At 46.3% G+C, this 19,596-nt stretch overlaps 3 protein-coding genes across 3 annotated transcripts in view; 2 read left to right on the top strand and 1 right to left on the bottom strand.

The window, feature by feature from the left end:
• Positions 1-3,651, bottom strand: part of LOC107190902 (myoblast determination protein 1 homolog) — a 7,850-nt gene extending 4,199 nt beyond the window's left edge. Inside the window, exons 1-3 of the mRNA XM_015579787.1 lie at positions 3,217-3,651; positions 2,136-2,454; positions 1,832-2,002 (exon numbers count right to left, since the gene is read on the bottom strand). Of these exons, the coding sequence (XP_015435273.1) occupies positions 1,832-2,002; positions 2,136-2,454; positions 3,217-3,584 (858 nt within the window). The 5' untranslated portion in view covers positions 3,585-3,651. The remainder of the gene's footprint in view (positions 1-1,831; positions 2,003-2,135; positions 2,455-3,216) is intronic.
• Positions 3,652-7,942: 4,291 nt separating this feature from the next.
• Positions 7,943-12,662, top strand: LOC107190953 (43 kDa receptor-associated protein of the synapse homolog). The gene is made up of 10 exons (XM_015579868.1): positions 7,943-8,090; positions 8,878-9,097; positions 9,860-10,011; positions 10,617-10,763; positions 10,837-10,996; positions 11,065-11,265; positions 11,348-11,446; positions 11,538-11,729; positions 11,838-12,037; positions 12,101-12,662. Exons 1-10 carry the CDS (start codon positions 8,053-8,055, stop codon positions 12,306-12,308), a joined length of 1,617 nt encoding a protein of 538 aa, XP_015435354.1. The 5' UTR covers positions 7,943-8,052; the 3' UTR covers positions 12,309-12,662.
• Positions 12,663-14,110: 1,448 nt separating this feature from the next.
• LOC107190954 (protein PAT1 homolog 1) lies at positions 14,111-17,976 on the top strand. The gene is made up of 9 exons (XM_015579869.1): positions 14,111-14,195; positions 14,830-15,024; positions 15,110-15,536; positions 15,639-15,742; positions 15,840-16,339; positions 16,420-16,636; positions 16,728-16,931; positions 17,006-17,269; positions 17,365-17,976. Exons 1-9 carry the CDS (start codon positions 14,157-14,159, stop codon positions 17,620-17,622), a joined length of 2,208 nt encoding a protein of 735 aa, XP_015435355.1. The 5' UTR covers positions 14,111-14,156; the 3' UTR covers positions 17,623-17,976.
• Positions 17,977-19,596: the final 1,620 nt, after the last annotated feature.

Here is a 19,596-nt window from a genome sequence, read left to right as displayed (position 1 = left end):
TTCTGCCTCTCTCTCTCTCTCTCTCTCTCTCTCTCTCTCTCTCTCTCTCTCTCTCTCTCTCTCTGATCTCTTTATAGTCTTCTTTCTCTCATTCATTCCTCCGCCTTACAGACCACTAAACACCGAGTACACATTTTATTCGACTCAAGTTCGTTTATTTGTTTCGGCGCATCTATATGCGGTGTCGTGGCCAACTATTCTCGGAGTGAAAGCAGTTCCTCGCTGCACTTACCACAGCCTGGCATCGCATCGCATCGCATCGCAACGTGTGTCGCATCGCGCGTGAACGCGTAGATACAATTATGCGCGTTCGCAACTTGTTACGATGAATTACATATAGCTCGGACAACCGGTGTCTCGCGGAGCAGATACATTTCAATGTTAGGTACGCGCGTCTAGAAAGATCATCTCACGGCGAATCGGCGCGTTGAGAACGGAAGTTTTACGTTAAAACAATACGGAGGGCGAGGGACAAACTGGCGACGGTTTTCCGACGGCTTGACGGAACGAAGCTTTTATCGAAAAATGGGATACGTTCACCGAGGTATACTCTCGCCTAAAACGACTACTTTAAATGAGCACGATGTTTGCACTGGAAGATAGCTCCTCGACCTCGATGTCGGTCCTACCCTTTTCGAGCTAGCATATAGCCTTAGCTTAAAAAACAGCGGCCACCCCGTCTACGATTCGATCGGTCCTCGCAATCCCTTAGTTTTCGGCCGACAGAGAGATTCATTTTTCTCGAATCTACGGGATGTTTTCTGTACCTAATCCACGAGAGAACGAAACAGCGTTCGCGAATAGGTGTCTCTGGATGGAGTTTTCTTGGAAAATGGTCGAAAGCACAGCATATCGTGGCTCGAATCAATGCTTCGAATCGAGCAAGGCAGTAAGGACATTATATATATATATATATATATATATTTAATTGTAAATACATAATATAATCCCCACTTGAGATGTGTCCCAAAGCGGCTCGTTCGTTCAACAACGCGTTATACCTACATGTATGCATGCATGTATGTATACTTGTCCGTCGTGTCGCTCGATTCCGAGATTCCATTCTGAGGACAAACTCGTTCGCACGAATGCCGCAAAAAAACAGGGATATGCGAGCGCGCCGTCGTTTCTTTTCACGAAACACACGTGTCCGACACGTGTTCAGAATCGTACAGTCTCGAACAATGGTTGAAAATTAATGTTGGTTGTTGATTTCTCAACTAATTCGGAGACTAACCTAGCCAGACAAATATTCTGCGAAGGATGCGATGCGATGCGATGCGATGCGATACGACGTGACATTCGTGGGAGAAAAAGCGAAATTACGAATGGTAACAGCCTACTCGTGGTGTAGAGTGCACGCGACAGCGTACAACATGAGGATTGCGCTACGCTCGAGTTTCTGTCCACTTGAGCGTATATTGAAATTGAAAGCGTACAGAAACCTTCATTTTCCTCATTCACAAAGATGTCGAGCGACGAAGAGGACGTTATTATCGCTTTGTATAATTATATTCAACGGCGTAAAAGTTGGAAAAGATATTGGTTACATGTGAAGCGTCTATGACGAGACAGTTTAGTGGACAGTAGGCCTTAGTTTCCATTTTGCCAACAACCGTGGGAACATGGTGTGTACGTATCGAAAACCGATGGCGACTGTTCGAGAAGCTATACACGAGTACTTTGCCGATGGAAATGACTCCTCTCTAGATTCGTTTTCCGTTTAGCGACGGCGACGCGACGACACCGTCACGTTTCTTGTCGTTTTTCGTCGCGCTGAAAAGGTTACCGGGTGTACCGCGGAAGAGTCGAGTATATCGCGGCTACCTACCGTGTTCTCGTTTAAACCGTGATCTTGCGTTCCCGAGGACCTATTCGCCTGCAGCAACGCTTCCAGACCTTCTATATACTCGATCGCGTTTCGTAGAATCTCCACTTTTGGTAGCCGTTGGTTCGGATTGTTGCTTGTTCTTCTCTTTAATACTTCGAACGCTTCGTTCACCTGTAATCACATGGTAACGTGTTTGTTAAGTAGGTACTGTTGATCCGGTGCGGCGGAGTAACGAGAAAACGCGACGGAAATGATTGGAAGGGTAACCGAGAGCAGATTGAAGAAGTCGTTGCTGCATACTAACCTTCCTCAAACGCCTTCTTTCCCGAAGTGTCGCAGCTTTTCTACGGTCCACGGTTACGGTTTTCTTTTTGCAAGCTTTGCAAGCCCAAAGAAGGCATCTGCGTGGCCCGTGAGCCGAGGCAGAAACGTCCAACGCGGCGTGCGGATGAGGCACGTGTTCGCTCTCGTTCGGTTCGTTGGACTCTTTCTGTTCGTTCGAATCGTTGGCTTCGTTGCTTTCCTCCGCCTCGATCGAAACCGATTCGAGGTCGGCCGAAGCGTCCGCCGATACGATCGACGACGCGTCGTCCGAATCGAAACGGTACGACGACGAGTGCGACCTGTAGAACCGTGAACATCGAGTTTCTCAATCTCATTCCGCTCTAATCAGTTTCCGTTGCGCACCGCGAATAATGTTGTGTTTGTCGGAACGTAATTACCGAATCGCGTACCACCCCCGAACGACGGTCTATCTTGTATACATATACGTATAGGATCGAGTGTACGCGCGAACGGCGGCCGCGAGAAAACGGTGGAAACATAAGCTAAACTGACGCTGACGATTTTATAGAGAAAACACGAGACAGGAATGAGGAGAAGTTTCGTGGACCAGTGAGAGTGTTCGAATCGAGCCCGACGCGACGCGAGCGGGACGGTCGAGTTTGTCCGATTGGAATCGTTCCAGGTGGTCGGAAGAACACGAGGGCCTCCCGTATATGTACCTTGATCGGTGTGACGAGAGACACGAGATGGTCGACATCGTTAAAAGGAATACCACAGATACGAGGCGAAAATGGCTTAATGCGCGCGATAAATCCATCCGGCTGTTTTCCTACGAAACGACGATAGTCGGTAACGCGATTTTCAATTACACCGTGATTTTCGTTGTCCCGACAAACGGGGAACGGGGGAGTAAGGGTCGTTTTCAAGCTTCGGACAACTAGGTACATATATGTACGTATCGTCCGCGAATCGAAAATGCCCGTAGAGAGCAGTTGCTTTTCGACTCTTTCTTATCGTCGATAATGTCGGCGCGGTAACGAATACGCGGGAAAATGTAGGAGAATGCGAATGAAGAATCTTACTCGAAACGGTGCTCGTACCGACAACGCTGCGAACTCGTTGACTCTAATGTCGACTCTAACGTCGAGGGGTTCTCAGCCGTTTCGACGACAGTTTTTCCTTCTTCGTCCACGTTTCGCTCGGGAAAGTATCCTTGCAGGTAGTCGATCGTTGGATTCTCGTCGGAGGCGTACAACATGCGTCGACGCCGATGATGATGATGATGATGGTGGTGGTGGTGGTGGTGGTGGTAACGATGATTATGTCGATGGAGGTGAAAACGATGGTGATAGTGGTGACCGTGAGCAGAGTGATGTCGAAGCTGCAGCTGATGATGTCGAAAAGCTTCGTAAGACGTTCTACCGGTCGCTTGACACGCGTAAGACACCGCGTCCGTTACCAGCGTCATTTCGAAATCTCCGGTTTTTCGTAGCTGGAACCTTTCTTCTCGCGACTTTTCTCTCGCGAATCCAATAACAACGTCGACCGCGAATTTCCTCCGAATATACTCTCTTCGATTGGTACGATCCGATTCACGATACACGATTCGAACGGTTTCGATTGTCATACCGATCGGAACATTGCGTCCCGCGCATCGCGCATCGCGGAATCGATCGATCGATCGATCGATCCGCCGAGCGTGAAATCGATCGTTAAACTTTGCAACGACACCAACGAACGGCGGAGAAGAGCGATCAAGACGATTCGCGGTGACGCATTCGATAATACCCGAATGTTTCTCTACCGAACGATCGTATGTAAAACGCAATCTAAATAGAGGCCCGAATGAAATTCTCCGTGCCGTGGACCGGGAGCGATGACTCGGGAAAGATTGAAGTAGTAGCGGGCTTTCGGGGAAGCAGCAACGCGTGGTCCCGAGTCCGGATGCGTGCGCGCGAGTACAACCCGCAAGCTCGTACGCGCTCGTAAACGCTCGTAAACGCTCGTAGCCGATCGTAGGAACACACGCTCGCCGCGCCGGCTCGCCCTCGCCCTCGCCCTCGCCCGGCCACGCTCGCCGCTACCGAGTCCCTCGTTCGCTGAAACGCACGCGTAGTCGACGCAGCCCGCGTCCACGCCGTTCGAACAGTTTACGAGAAACGTTTAGCGGCCGGTTACACCCAGTCGGATTATTTTCGACGAGAAACCGGCCAATAAGGACACATCGAAGTCCTCTTGGACCCGTCGTCGTTCCGCCTCCTCACTTTCTTAGCCCGACCTAGTGGCTGGCAAAATCTCGTTACGGGGTGTGGTTTAATCTTTTTCAAGATTCTCCGCGAGAGGTTTCGCATCGTCGATGAACGTCTTCGCATTCTGTCGTGGCAGAGGCACGAGCAAACCGAGCAGTACTTACGGCAGTACGTTCACGGTGGATCGTCGAAGTCGAAGGGAACGCGGGAGCATGAGACGTGTCTTTTCAACCTTCGAAAAGCCTTTCGAACCTTTGTTTCGCCTTGAACGAGAAACGGTGGTTGAGTTGGAAACTCGACTCGGTCGAGTAATACACGATTCGTGGGGTGAAACGAAACTGATTGATAACAGAATATACATATATATATATACACGTTACGTACCGTATGTATCAGATAGATAGAAAAATGAGAAAAGGGGGGGGGGGGGGGGGGAAAGGGGGGTTCCTCTATCGATAACGATCGGTGACCCTGCCAAGACCAAGGAAAGTCTGCCCACGCGACATTTTCGTGCGGTGCGCGCACCATCGCCGATCGTGAATGAAAAAATTCGGTAATCGGCGGTAAATTTGTAAATGCGCATCGCCTGAAAATACGTTGATACGAGAGGGGTTGCGAACGCGCAGGGGTTGCGCTGTATTACACCCCCGCTAGCGGCGGCGCGGCGCGGCGGCACGGTCCTCGTGAAATCTCGGAACGGCTCGGAGCCGATCGTGTTGCAAACGAGGAAGGAGAATCGCGCAAGACGAACGGTCTGGATTCGAGAAGCGAGACGAAAAACGGGTCACGCTCTCTCCTCCTTTCAGGATTCGGTCGCGGCTGGGACACCTACATCCGCCAAAGCTGTAAATTCACGAAAGGGCAATGCCTCGCCCATTTTTCTATAGGCAACGATGACGTTGGACCACTCGCGATCGACCCCTCGTTCTCGATACGCGCAATTTCCTAGATTTTTCGAACCGATCGACTCCGATTCCTTCCATCGTGCGCGAACGCCGATCCCTTTTTCTTTTCGGACGGCCGATCGATTTCAGCTTGAGAGACAGTCGTTATCGTTTCTTTGACGATACTAAGGAATTAAGAACCCTGTAACGCGGGCAATTCACAGGAAGAGGAATAACCGATATGTCCGGCAACGGAAGAGAGAATTGGATCGGAATTGCTGGCTGCTCGGGGTCAGGGGAAGCAGGGGTAGCGCAGCAGATACGCGAAAGGATGAGTGTCGCCGCCGAATACGGAAGATACGTGCGCGCGCTCACTCTCTCTCTCTCTTTCTCTTCCCCCCTACCTCTTCCACCCTGTTCAACCCTCCGCTGCCGTTGCTGTCTTTCTCTCTCGCACCGCCACCCCTCGAGGGTGAAGAGGAGGTTAGAGGAGAATAGCAATGATCGGTGGAAAGCATAGCAGCGAGGGAGAGGCGGCGAGAAGCAAGGTGAAATGTGGCGGGGCTGAGCACTAGGGGGAGTGGAGAAAAGCGAGAGCATAGAACAGGCTAGGCAAGGAGGGATAAGCAGCAGGAGGAGCGGAGAGCGGTGGCAAGTAGAGGAGAGGAGAGAGAATCGGTCGGGTCGTGTGTTGCGGGCTGCTGCTGCTGCGGCTCGGGCCTCGGGCGCGACAGTTCTACCCCAACCATTGCCGGTTCACTTTCGAGAGTAACCCGAACGAACGCGGTAGTACAGAGACTAACCCTTCCGCGCCAATCGCCGCCGCGGTTCATCGCGTTCAACTTGGTTCGTGAACGGGTTTCATTCTGTTCGCGGTTGCATGCGCTGAAAAACGCATGTTGCTCCGGTTAGGAGAACGCGACGCGGACGCGGACGGACAGACAGCTGGAGCGTTGGCCAGAAGGCGAGAAGAGACACTGGAAAGAACGCGAAGAAGACGATTGTTCAGCGGCGACGAGGCAACGGTCCACTTGGCAAACGACTCGAAACGTCGAGCTGCGGCATGTGGAAACGTCTCGAGTCCTATAAGATCGTCGCTTGCTTCTCGACAAGCGCGAAAATCCGTGTCCCGCCGTCTTTAAATTCCAAACGCCGTCCTCGACCTTGCGAGACGAAACAAGCGCCACGAAGCGTGCGCCGTTTCTCCTCGAATTGTCAGGCTTCGAGATCGTGGATTCTAATACCAACGACATCGAGCTACGTCGCTGTCACGATTCCGAAACGATTCTTTCCCGTGGGATCGTCTCGGTCCTACGGTTAATTCCGCGGTCCGGTATAGGTTCCTCGCGATCACGATCACGATCGGATCGAACGGATCGAACGGATAGGCCAGCGTGCGCATCTCGATGCACAACGCTTTCGTTGCAGCCCCATTCTGTCGAGGCAAATTATTTTCGAAAGTTTTGCCTTTGAAAACGGAGCAGGAAGGATGGAACGCGGGGACCGATAACGAAAGCCACGCGGTCCGCGCGGAACAAGACGAATTCCTCCCAGTCGATCCGATCCGTAACGTCGCGTCGTGTCGCGTCGGAAACGATATCATATCGAACGTTCGGTGCGTCGAAACGCACACGCGTCGTCGATCGCAATCGAGGACCCAATGCGTCCTCGTGCGATCAAACGGACAAGTTAACGACGCTTCGCGCCCACGACCTTTGCCGTACCTTTACACACATACAGACACACAATTTCGCCGTTCTGGCTTCGCGCGAACGATCACTACCATTGTGTTCGATGCTAAATACTCGTTACATAGATACTAAATATAAATATATATATATATATATATATATATGTATATATGTATATCTGTATATCTATGCGATTCGTTCGCGTGTTTAATAGGATAAATTTGATAAGGATGTTACGCGTTCAAAGATAATCAAATTTAAAAAAGAAAACCTCCAGTCGCTGGCAATGGTGTAAGTAAGATAACCGAAAGGAACATTCGAGTACCGCGACTTCCGAGTTACCGCTTGAACGGGCGTTGACGGACGTAACGTATCGTCGCGTCGCGTCGCGTCCGCGTCGTGTTGCCGCGTAGCATCGTGGTGAAGCGCAACTATACGACAAAAAAATAAACTGCCCACACATTTTCGATCGTTTATCATCTATCGATAGGTATATACGATAGATGTACGATAGAACGCGCGATATACGATATCATCGATAGGATTTCTCTGTATTCTGTGTTGGATATAATTCCATTCGTATACGCGAACCCCACTTAAACTCGTTCCAACGGTAATCTCGAACGTTGCACCTCGAAGATCTCTCGAAAGTACACGTAAATGTTTTTCTCGATGCTCAATTAATTACACGCAAGTACAAAGATCCGCGAGAGCAAAGTCTATTTTCTCCTAATCGCGCGAATCCAATATACTCCGTCGACCCCAACGACTCTGTCCATATACTCGATCGGAATCGCGTCGCAACAGAGGACGCGTGAACTACGAGAGCTACCTCAAACCTTTTAATCTTCGACTTGATCGAAAACCGCGAGGCGATCCCCGAAAATCGTGAATCTCTTTGAATCCGAATCTTGGTTTCGCGGTTCGATCGTATCCCCCTATCATCCCCTCGTACGACGCGAGACATCGCGATGCAACGACTCGCAAACATGGCCAAGATAATGCCGTTGACGACCAGGAAAATTCAGAGAATAACGGACAGCCAATATGCGAGCGAGAATCTCGAGGAACGTATTCCGAGGGAAAAGTAACGAAGAAAGCCGCGAGCAGTCATGTCATGGGAATCCATCTCCTCGAGAGACTACCTTGGGCAAGTATATCATCCTTCGAGATGTCACCCGACACATTGGACAGTTGACTGTTACTTGCACGCGACCTAATCCCATAGCGTTTTTTCATTCTCTTTTCTCGTCGTCCCGTTCGCAAGAAACACGCAGAAATATTTCGAGATCGAGGTTCTCGGTGAATTGAAATTGCAACTGCGGGAAATGGTCGACGGGATCGAAGTCAGTCGCGAGTTTATCAGTACCGCCGCGGCAGTCGGCAACCTTCGTCGGTATATAGGTCAGGAAAAGAGGTCACAGGTGCCTCGCCCACCGTGACCCACCCCGACCCACCCCGCAGCTGGTAGTTTGGTGACGGGAACCGAAATTGCGCGAACGCGAGTACGCGCCGAGCCAAACGATGGTACGCGCGGTATACATTTTATATTGGTTGGGATCGTTTCAAATCGCTCCTGCACACTTATTCTACCCCTGTTCGATTCCTAATCCTTAATTCTCGAACTGGTCGTTTATTTTTATCGGTCCTGATGTCGCGCGATAAGAAGAAAGGGTAGAGGTAAAGGCCGAAGAGTAACGGGGATTAAAAGAAACGCATGGTCGCAATGCGACACGGCAATCCGAACGATGGACGAGAACGGAAACGGAACGTTGGGACGGCACGGCGCGACGCCAAACGGCGCCAAGCGGTCTTTGCCCCCCTACCCGTAGAATCATCTCGCGAGCAGAATCGCGAATCGGATCATATTTTCGAGTCTCATTCGGTTCTCCGTCGATCGAGCACGTTTCCTACGAATCACCGTTACGAATTCGTAGCGGTCCGGCCAGCAGTCATCAGTTGTCGGCGACCGCTCTACTGGGTAGTCCGGACGGATCGCGGCATCCACTCGACGTATGCGAGTTTACCGAGGAGGATTATCATCATCAAAATGCCAATGGAAACGGGCACTATCAAAACGGCCGATCCGGCGCTGGTCTGTGGGAATGTCTGATAGGCTGCAGACGGCGATTGGATCAGCACTTGGCTCGAAGACGGGTGAGTCGTGATCGGTCGTGATCGGCCTTCCAATAATAATCCTTTCTCCTGCTTTTCTCAACCTCCTAGCTAGACTAGCCGAGCCGACTGTACCGTAGGTAAGTAACCTCGACGAATGCTTTTTCTCGGTCATTGTCGAGACCAACAGCTACAGGGAAGATACGCACGCGATGTTCCCGGTCAGGCTACCTTTCCTTCTCTACCCCATCACCTTCCCTGACGTTTTTCAGCCTCACCCGTCACCCGATTAACTCGTGTATCCTAGCTTTCACGAGCAATAGAATAATCCCGCGTTCATCCAAGAGAGCACGCCATTGCGCGCGCGAAAATATTGTACAGAAGTAAATACCAAAGGAAAAATATCGATCGCAAATTCGCCGCTTCAGTCTCTCGCGTTACCTTCCTACCTTCGCTTAGCTACACACAATATACATCGTATACCTACATGCAGGATAGGTATCCTATATTACTCGTATACGTATGTATACACACAACTGTTTATCCTGCTCGATCGCCGTTGCCGCGCTATCGGTCGAGGTCGAGCGGTATTTATGTTACACGAGATCGTTGGATACCTTAAATCATCGGTGAAGAAAGTTCAAGGTCGAATCGATACAACCTTCTCCCCGTAGTAGTCCCTGTTTAAACACGCGCGCCACCTCGATAGAGTCGTATAACGGTCGTGTGTCGTTTCTCGTTAATGGTTTTCATTCAGGTAAGGTGTTGCTTGCGAATGACCGTTTTCAAATGAATTTGTCTCAGGTGGAACAAGGCTTGAAGCTGTATCGTGCGCACAAACAACAAGCTGCGGTACGAAAATGGCGGGGCGCTCTCAAGAATATCAGACAACGAGAAGACAAATTCGCTCTCCTCGGTTATTTGTACCAAGCTTACATGGATTGGGGAAAGTACAGGTATTTGTATGTCTCGCTCGCACGATCGACTCGAACCACAGTCTCTTGTTTCTTTCACTTTTTCTTTTTCATTTTCATTTTCATTTTCATTTTCATTTCACGCACAAGACACGTGCCACTTGTATTTAGTAATTTTTTCTCAATTACCTTTGAAAATCTGCTTTGATTAACCAATTGAAAAATCATAAAAAGTACGCGCGAGTTCGTTCAGGGAAAACTGAACAACAACTAGCGCGACCGAGGTAATAGCCACGCGGAGAGAAATTCGAAAGAGTAGTGGTCGGTTTGTTCCGCCGAAAGGCACAAGCGCAATGGTCGTCGACACCGGACTGCTCAACCCACTTGGCTGTTACGGAGAGCACTACGGGCCGGGCCTCCTAGTTTAAAGTACGAACCAGGAAGAGAAAAGAGCTTAATAGAGAGATCGTAGTCAAGAGATAGTGATTTACTTGCATGCGAGACACGAGACACGAGACGAGAAAGACACGTTAACCCGAGTAGTTCCTATCCCCCGATCCGTTTGCAGAAATTCCGGAAAAACTTTTTCAGAACGAATGTATATGTATATGTGTATATGTGATCTCGAAGATTGTGCGTCGTTTCAGGGACAGCATCGATTTTGGTCATAAGCAATTATGCATCTCGGAGGAGCTGGATTCACCGAATATGCGGGCCGAGGCGTATTTAAATTTGGCGAGGGCACACGAAAGATTAGGTGCACTGGACAGAGCGTTGGATTATGCGAGGCACAGGTATTTCCCTTTCTTGATCTTCTTTCGATTCGAAGATTTCTCGATGGTGAACGATTTATTAACGATTTCGTAGTTTGTACAACGAATGCGACCAATGCGCGACCGCTGGATTAGTTCATTTGACTGTGGGTAGGGTGCATTTGGAACTGGCGGGGTTTTGTAAGGCTCTGGAAGCCTTTCAGAGAGCCCACAAAATAGCTCATTCCATTCAAGATCCCTCGTTGGAGTTGCAAGTAAGCCGAAAACTTGACCGACGACCGAGTTATTTTCATTGTTTCACAAATCTCGATTCGGTTCCCAGGTATACGTAGGCTTGTCGGAGCTTTTCTGTAGGTTGCACGATGCTGATAAAAGCGCGAGGTACGCGGCACGAGCGTACGATCTTTCGAGAAGTTTGCAGCTGGGAGACTTAAACTCGCGACATCACAGAGCGGCCCTACTTCAGATGGCGGCGGCGCTTCGAAAGAAGGGAGAACTCGGTGACGCCCACGATTATTGCTCGGTAAGTAGTTTGTGTCTATGGTCGCGAACGAATCTATTCCTCCGTGCTTCCGCATTTGCGTCTGATTGCTGATTCGATGCAGGAAGCAACGCGGCTGTCGCTCGTATCCGGCGATCAAGCCAGTTACGCGAGAAGTATACGTATAATGGGAGATATTTATAGGAAAAAGGCCGATATAAACGTAAGTAGGGACAGAGAAGCACGATATGCGAAATGCGAAACGGTTTTATGGGAGTGTACTCGCCTGGCCAATTTCCGCACGTGTACCGTAGAAAGCGTTTCGACAGTACGAGAGCGCGATGGGTTCCGCGGCTGCAACCGGCGACCGTCTATGCCAAATGGAAGCGATGGACGGTGCGGCGAGGTGTCTCGAAGCTCTTCGACTTCAACACAAAATATGCAATTGTCGTCCTCTCGAGTTCAATACACGACTGCTCGAAGTCGCTGGATCGGTCGGTGCTAAGGTAATCTTTAATTCTATCTTTCGCTTTATCCTCGTTAACTTCTCATTCTACTCTCTCTCTCTTCGTTCTCTTCGTTCTCTTCGTTCTCTTCGTTTAATCTCCTCTTAGTTCCTGGTGCGAACCGTGAGGTCGAGGCTCTCGCGAATTTATGGCTCTCTCGGAGATGAGGAACAAAAGGCTCATCACGAGAGATTAGCTACGGCGATGGAGGAAGATTTGGAGTTGCGATGTGGCGGCTGTAACGAGCCTTTCGGTCTCGAACCCGATTCCTTGGAGGCGCTTCCCTGTTCTCATATACTGCACGCCAGGTAATACGCAAACTGATCGGCGCGCCATCGATCTTTCACCGCACCGCTGTTTCTGTTTTACAGGTGCGCCTACGAGATTCTCAAAAGGCGTGATAAAAAGAAGAAGCGTTTATGCCCCGATTGCCACAAGTCCGTCAGTTCACGATTGTACCTGCATTGCGAAGATCCTCACGGCATGAATACTTTGAATCACAGTTCCTTAAGTCTGGCATCGTTAAGAGCGAGCAGTTTAGCTACGTTGGAGGATTGTCATGCCACGAGTAGCGTCTAAAATTTCATCGACTCTCTGTGTACTCTACGTGTCACGTGTCCCTCGACGCTGACAATTCGTTCGTTCGTTCGTTTGTTCGTACAAAAACTGAAATCGAACGACAAAAGTCGCGCATGCCCTAGAGTCGACGCGGGACGAGATAAATACGAGAACGTGACAATTCCGATTACCTTACCGGCTCGACTGAACCAGATCAAATTCCCGTGATTCGCCAATTAAAAACCATTAGATTATTAAAACTTAAACACGATTTACCGATAACATTATCGACGAACTAGAAGGCAACAGTTGAATGAAAACTAGCACCATTCGAAAAAAGACTTAATGGCAATAAAAAAATGCACGTTCACAATATCTATCTTAATCGAGAATTATTCCTCTATCTCTACATCGGCCCAAATTCCACCCGTATCATTCGCGGTGTGTCTTTGACGACCACAAACGTGATTCAGAAACCGAAGAATACATAGTTGGCGCGGAACATTCGTATTTCTTAACAATTTTCACCTTAAAAAATTGCTCCCATCGCAACGTTTATATTTAATAAGATATTGCAATATTACTGAAATTCTGGCCCTCGACAACCCCGAAGCCTACAATAAACGGGCGCCTACCGTATGACGTAATACCTAACCTGTATGCAACAACATTATTTCAATTGCAACCTCGTTCTAATAAGTTGTTATTGAGATATCAGACTATTCATTATTATAAAACAGATCAGGAGCAATTTTTTGGTACCATAATATTTCTGTAAAAAGACCATTTACTATTTATTTTGCATACAACAAATTGTTGCTTCTTCATTTGCGAATATCTCATTAAATATAAACGGTACAATGGGAACAATTTTAGATTCCGAGGGAGCAAATTGGGAGCAATTATTTAAAATATAAGTTGTTAAGAAACACTAACATTCGGCGTCAACTATTTTTCGGTGCCAGAGACCCCGTGTGGCGAGAGAGTGGGGTCACAGAACCCCCCGATGGAGGCGCCCCGGAGACCCTGTACGGTCTGATCGTGGGGTCATGGAGCCCCCACATGTGGCGCTAGAGACCCCGTGTGGTGAAAGAGTGGGGTCACGGAGCCCCCACGGGTTGCGCCGGTGACCCCGTGTGGTGAGATCGTGGGGTCACGGAGCCCCCACATGTGGCGCCAGAGTCACCATGTGGTGAGAGCTTGGGGTCATAGAACCCCCGGCGGAGGCGCCGGAAACCTCGTGTTGTGAGATCGTGGGGTCACGGAGCCCCCACAGGTGGCGCCAGAGACACCGTGTGGTGAGAGCTTGGGGTCATAGAACCCCCGGTGGAGGCGCCAGAGATCCCGTGTATGCGAGACCTACCCTCGCAGGCAAAGTTATTAAGATATCTGGTATAATATCTAACTACTGATTATTATAAAACAGATCAGGTAAATAAATCTGATATTGATCTATAATAATCTGACTATTGATTGTTATAAAACAGATCAGGAGCACTTTTTTGGTACCATAATATTTGTGTATAAAGGTCATTTACTACCTATTTTGTTAAGAACAATTTGTTACTTTTTCTTTTACGAATATCTCATTAACTATTAACGGTGCTAGGGGAGCAATTTCAGATTCGTCTGGAGCAAATTGGGAGCAATTTTGTGAGATACAAATCGTTAAGATACGGTAAGATTCGGCGCCAACTATTTTCCGATGTTTTTCTCAGTTTTTTCTCGAGAACTCGAGCCACATCGAGACGCAAGCGACATCTAGAACATAGTTCTGAATTTACACTGTAACCGCCATGACAGCTGATGCTTTTCGTATCGCTTGACGTTTGGTCAGATCATGACATTTTGCACATTTAATTTCAACAAATGGCAGACTTCTTTTTCGGTTTCGATGCAATACTCGCTGTAAGTAAACTCGTTCTTACCGAACGTACCCTCAGTTTTCGGATCATTTGCGAAAAAATGGAAATCGGAGCTACGAAAGTACGAGATCGTATTCGCTTTCGACGGACAACCGCGTCGCGCTTTAACCGACCACGAAGAATTAAAACTTTTTCGTTGAAATGGTCGATAGCGTAGAAGCGTTTATATCGCTTATAATCGTAGCGCACATTCATCGAATTAGAAATACATTAACATTTGCCCACCCTTTCGGCTCATATTATTGCCAGAATATGCATACATGCTACTGCTTACACGAGCGGTCATGGAGGTACGTCGCATAACCTCACCGATCTCTTCTTTTCTCGAAAGGTCCTTAGCACTTCTCTACCTTTGTGCTAATTATTATCGTGGTCATTTTTTTCTTCTATCGTAGGTGGCCTCTTTTAGTTTTTCATCTAGTACGTTAACGCGGTAACACTCATAACGGCAACAATCTTTGAATACTCTTTTATCGGTCGAATATATTTTTTAATCTATCCAAATGTCTGTCATATCCTTTCAAAATGATAGAATGATCATGACAGTATGGTAACCAAATTGCGGCCCAGTATAAATATTCGTTTCTTATTTCCTTTGAATTTCGTTCTTTCTACAGAATAGCAGTTTAGAAGATGGGGTGGATTGTCCATTGGAGGAGGACGATTTTGGAGAAGAGGAAGAGTACGACGCGTTGAACGATGAAACTTTTGGTTCCGAAGCCACTATCGGCGATTGGGAGAAAGATCATGAACAGCTCGCTAGGATCACGGAGTCGACTCGTCCGCATAATCGGAAAAGTTTCGGCAAAAAGGTAAATAAACTATCAGTTACGGCTACTTGTTGATAAACAAGGATATGCGATGACAGAATTGAATTTTGACGGTATTTCTTCTTAGAATGGAGTCAACGCGGATATCGAAGATAATCTATCGCATCTAGTCTTAGATGACAAAGAAGGAATCGTTCCCCGACCCGGAGTATGGGATAGCCCTTCTAATCTGCCCTTGCCTAAATTTAGGCCGCCTTTGACAATACCGTCGACCTTAACGAACGTACGAACCGTCGAAGAATTGGAAAAAGGTCTGATCGCGAATAGACCGCCACCAGGATTGGCGAAGCCTGTTCAATTGCTGCAACATCAGCAGCAGCAGCAGCAGCAGCTGCAGCAACATAAATCCGATGGGTCGCTTCTTTTCGAGTCATTGCCGGCTCCGCCGCGATTTCCACCAGGTTTGGGCCTACCGCCTGTGCATCCTGTCGTTTTACCACCAAACGTGAGATTTCCGCATCCGCAGTTCGTACAACACCCTAGACTGTTACCCAGTACGTGTGTTTCACGGTGAATTAAGTTTATAAGGGAGGAACGAAAATTTCACAAACTTGCCAATAGTTTTTCACCCAGGCTGAAAGCAATTATTGTTGCAGATCAAACTGGAAATGTACTGAGGTATCCCATTGCCGCGCATTTAATGGTGCCGCATGCTACGCAAAGACAGCCAATTCACGGTTCGTTTTCTAATAATTTCCCGGTAAGTTTCCAGCGAAAATATTAACTTGAACTTTTTAAAAATCGGTGAACCAAATGAGATGCAAGAGTTTTAAATAAAATTGAAATTCTATTCACAGCAACCTACGCACTCGAATTTAGGGCCTCCTCCGTTTTTGCGAACGGATCAAGGCATGATGCCTCCTTTTTCTGGTAATCAGACTGGTCATCATCAGCAACATTCTTTCCCGTATTCTGGAAACCAACGAAATCAGAGCAGGTCTTTCCATCATCCGGAGCAACAAGGAAATCATCAACCATTTTTTAAAAATAATCAACATCATCGTAATCACGAGCGAAATTATCAGCAACAACGGCATTATTACTACCATCATCATAATCTGGGTGTAAATGGATTGACCAATACAGGAGAAAGTGACGAATATGCTGGTCTCATGAGTAGCCGAGAGAAACAATGGTTAATTAACATTCAGTTGTTGCAACTGAACACAAACGAGCCGTACGTCGACGACTACTACTACACCGTTTTCTGCGATAAAAGGAACAAACAGAGCACAAATGAAGACCAAAAAGAGAAAAAGCAACACAATAACAATAACGGTTACCATAGAGACTCAAGGTAGTTTTTTCATTCTTGTCCTCAAAACGTTGAGTTCTTCTTATATTTATACACGTCGTTAATACGCGTCGTTAATTTAGGGATCGAGAACAGACGACGCATCATGTCCTCACTAGACCAATATATATACCGACGCAGTTTGAAAATTCGTTGGGAAAGCTGCAATTCGCGAGTGTAATAGCACCGCGTAAAGTTATCGACATGGATGTGGTACCAAATAGCGATCCTCAATCGGTTACACAAATACAGCAGAAAGATACAAAAAGAACAAGGCAACTGCTGCTTGAAATCGAAAGGGTACTAACATTGTTCTTTATTCGTCTTATTCGTAGAATATTCGAGTCGAATATTTATGTGTTGTTTTACGTGAAATTATATTTTTTTTCAGTTGTACGTTATCCAACTGAAGCTCGAAGATTTGCACAATCCATTGGCACTGTTTAGTGAACAACAACAAAGTCAAGAAGAAGAAATTGAAGCGAATACAGTTAAAAAGACTAAACCAGAATTAATAAATACTATGCTATTGTCTTTGCTTCAGTTAATTCAAGATGACAAATTGACGAGCATGCTTAGTATTCGAAAAGGAAAAGTAAGTAATTCCAAAGTGTCCATGATTTTTCGATTAATTCGTTACTAAACATTTGTTATTACTTTGTGTCGTAGACACTATTATTAAGGTTCTTGCCATACTTGAACGTAACGGAACACCGTGCGCAGCTAGAGGACTTATGGAATGCGATATTCCGAGGACTAGCTATAATAGGTCGTAGAGATTCTCATGTGCTGATGACCCTTTATTCGGAGTTTCAACGTTGGTTCGTTGCTATACAAGACTTTGGTGCGATACTTCGACTAGCTCGGTCATTGTCCGACTCTGTTAGTCAGCCGAACAAGAACAACAGTTTAGCCTTTGCTCTTACGAACAAGGTACGTTCAGAATTTTCTCATTTATCTCCCCTGTCTTGAGTTTCTCTTGTAACAGCAGTTGCACGTTTGAAATTTTTTTTTTTTTTTTTGTTTAGTTTGGTGTATCTGTAGTAGCTATGATGTTGGAACGAGCAGAAAATCTGTATCCTACGGATGACACATTGTCTTCGGAATGGTCATCCTTTGTGGCAAACATCGTTGAAATAACTGGAGAAACACCACCCTGCGTCGCACCTTGTCAACCTGTAGCTGCAAATACGCTCATTCAGCATTTAAATCGACTGTCCCACTTAAAAAGCGAAAGGTACACAAACCTGGAACTTCTGCTAACCGATGCCAACCCTTCCCGATAGTCGAGAGTTATCGACAGATTTTTCGCTGTAATGTTTTACGAATTTTCATTTTTATTACTATGAAAACGAAATTATGCCGACACGGAGAACTGCAGACATTTTAATGCCGCTATATTATACATAGAGGATCTTTTTAATATGATCGAAAACCATGTTCTCACAGTAGATCCATACTTTTGTCTTTGTTTTAAATGTAACGATAGTTTATCGATTGCTCTTCGTTTATATTTAATGCGATCGATTTATCCCAGCGTCTACCCTAACATTTCATACACTCTTCTCCACCTGCGAGTCTACTGTGTAAAATTGGTCATCGATTACTTCTATTTCGTGAACTACACATCCTATGTTTCTTTGCTCTTCGATCGTACCAGTTTCCTTTTTTCTTGCTTTTTTTCTTTTAATATATTCCCAGTTAGATTCGCTGGATGCTGAAACGTATATCTAACAATATCGTTAAAAGACAAACAATTTTTAGCCGTGTCTGATCTGATCCGATTCCCAATAATCGTAGCTATATGTCGTTCTGTGATTTTTAAAGTTTGCAAGAACTTGCTTGAATAAACTTGGAAAATCACCCATATCAGTTGGTAGTAAAAGGTGTACATATGTCAGTATTGGAATAGAAGCGACAACACGAATATTGCCCTTCTATTGCGTTTGTTTTCACACATTTATATGATCAACGTGAGTGACTTGGCTTATGGAGGAGAAACAGATTAGACCGCATAGGGTGTGTAGACTTTTAACTTTGTTCAAACCCTACAAAATAACAGCACGTTACTGTAAAACACTTGTTAAGAAGTCAGATTTTTTTCTAAGGAGATGAATCGTACAAGAGAATACGTTATTCTCGTGCAAGGGCAAATTGTATTTACGAAACGCATCGTTTGTTCGTTTCTCTATTATTTGTTTCGAGCCAAAGTCGGTTCGTATAGTGAATTCTCTTAACTTGTATAGGTTTCTACGTCAAGGGCAGAATTATTACATCATTTTTGTGTAATGATTAACGCATTAAGTAGTGAAAACTCGAACAGAAATCGATTGCAATTATTTCGTCTTACTCGTCCGTCATCTACTAGATAAATTGGCCACCGTTTTTCGTGCGTTTTTAGGACACTATCACTGCTTGGTAAACTGTCCACGCGTTTGCTGTGTGGTCATTATGACATAGGAGAAAATCACGGAGATCGTTGCAACCTGCAGCAAGGGCGTGAACAGTAATTTAAAACATACAACAACATGGCCTTTAGCATACAGTGTAAGTGGTTACTTTTTATCGTGGTACACATTAATAATGTCTTATGTACATTTAGCTTGTACATAGATAAAGCGACTCCGACGAACGAAGAACTTCGTATATTTTGTAATTGGATGCAAAAGAAAATTTATTTTTTGCTTCCACGACATAGTACTACGTCATTTTTGCAAAAAAAAAAATGTGGGGAGGGGGGAGGAAAGAGTATAAAAATGACAAAAAATATCGATCGCGTTATTTTTTAATCTTTGTAGTGATTATAAAATCGATGAATTGACTCGGCATTTTCAAGTCGCATAGTGTATATTAAGTAAATATGGATAAATCCTAGCGGTGCGTTATATCGCGGTCCAATGCCTGTACACTTCTCTTATATACGTAAGGCATTAATTTTAAGTTTTACGAGCTCTTTGTTCTTTTAAAATGTATGTTCCACTGTATCTATAACCGAATTGTTTTTTAAGTTTCACAAAGATTCCAGCAAATTTTTCGTTTACGAATTTACTGTCCGAATTCGGTGTGATACACGAGCGGCAAGGTCAACCCTCACGATTTCTATTCCCTCTACGAACCGAAGTCGGTTCAAACCTGGGGAAAAGCTAATTGTATTTACTATTTTGTAAAATATCGATCGATCAGTGACCGAGCTGAAGCCAGCACGTTTTGATTCCGTAGTATCGGATGAAAGATATTTGTTGAGCCTGTACAAATTTTTT

Source organism: Dufourea novaeangliae, unplaced genomic scaffold (assembly GCF_001272555.1).
Source record: "Dufourea novaeangliae isolate 0120121106 unplaced genomic scaffold, ASM127255v1 scaffold208, whole genome shotgun sequence".
Lineage (NCBI taxonomy): Eukaryota > Metazoa > Arthropoda > Insecta > Hymenoptera > Halictidae > Dufourea > Dufourea novaeangliae.
This window is presented reverse-complemented; position numbering and strand designations above follow the sequence as displayed.

Coding starts and splice junctions, on each gene's coding strand:
- LOC107190953 (XM_015579868.1), top strand. CDS start 8,053: ATGTCATGGGAATCCATCTCCTCGAGAGACTACCTTGG. Junction 8,091..8,877: donor TCCTCGAGAGACTACCTTGG/GCAAGTATATCA, acceptor ACGAATTCGTAG/CGGTCCGGCCAGCAGTCATC. Junction 10,997..11,064: donor ATCCCTCGTTGGAGTTGCAA/GTAAGCCGAAAA, acceptor TTCGGTTCCCAG/GTATACGTAGGCTTGTCGGA.
- LOC107190954 (XM_015579869.1), top strand. CDS start 14,157: ATGGCAGACTTCTTTTTCGGTTTCGATGCAATACTCGCT. Junction 14,196..14,829: donor GTTTCGATGCAATACTCGCT/GTAAGTAAACTC, acceptor TTCTTTCTACAG/AATAGCAGTTTAGAAGATGG. Junction 16,932..17,005: donor TTAGTATTCGAAAAGGAAAA/GTAAGTAATTCC, acceptor TTTGTGTCGTAG/ACACTATTATTAAGGTTCTT.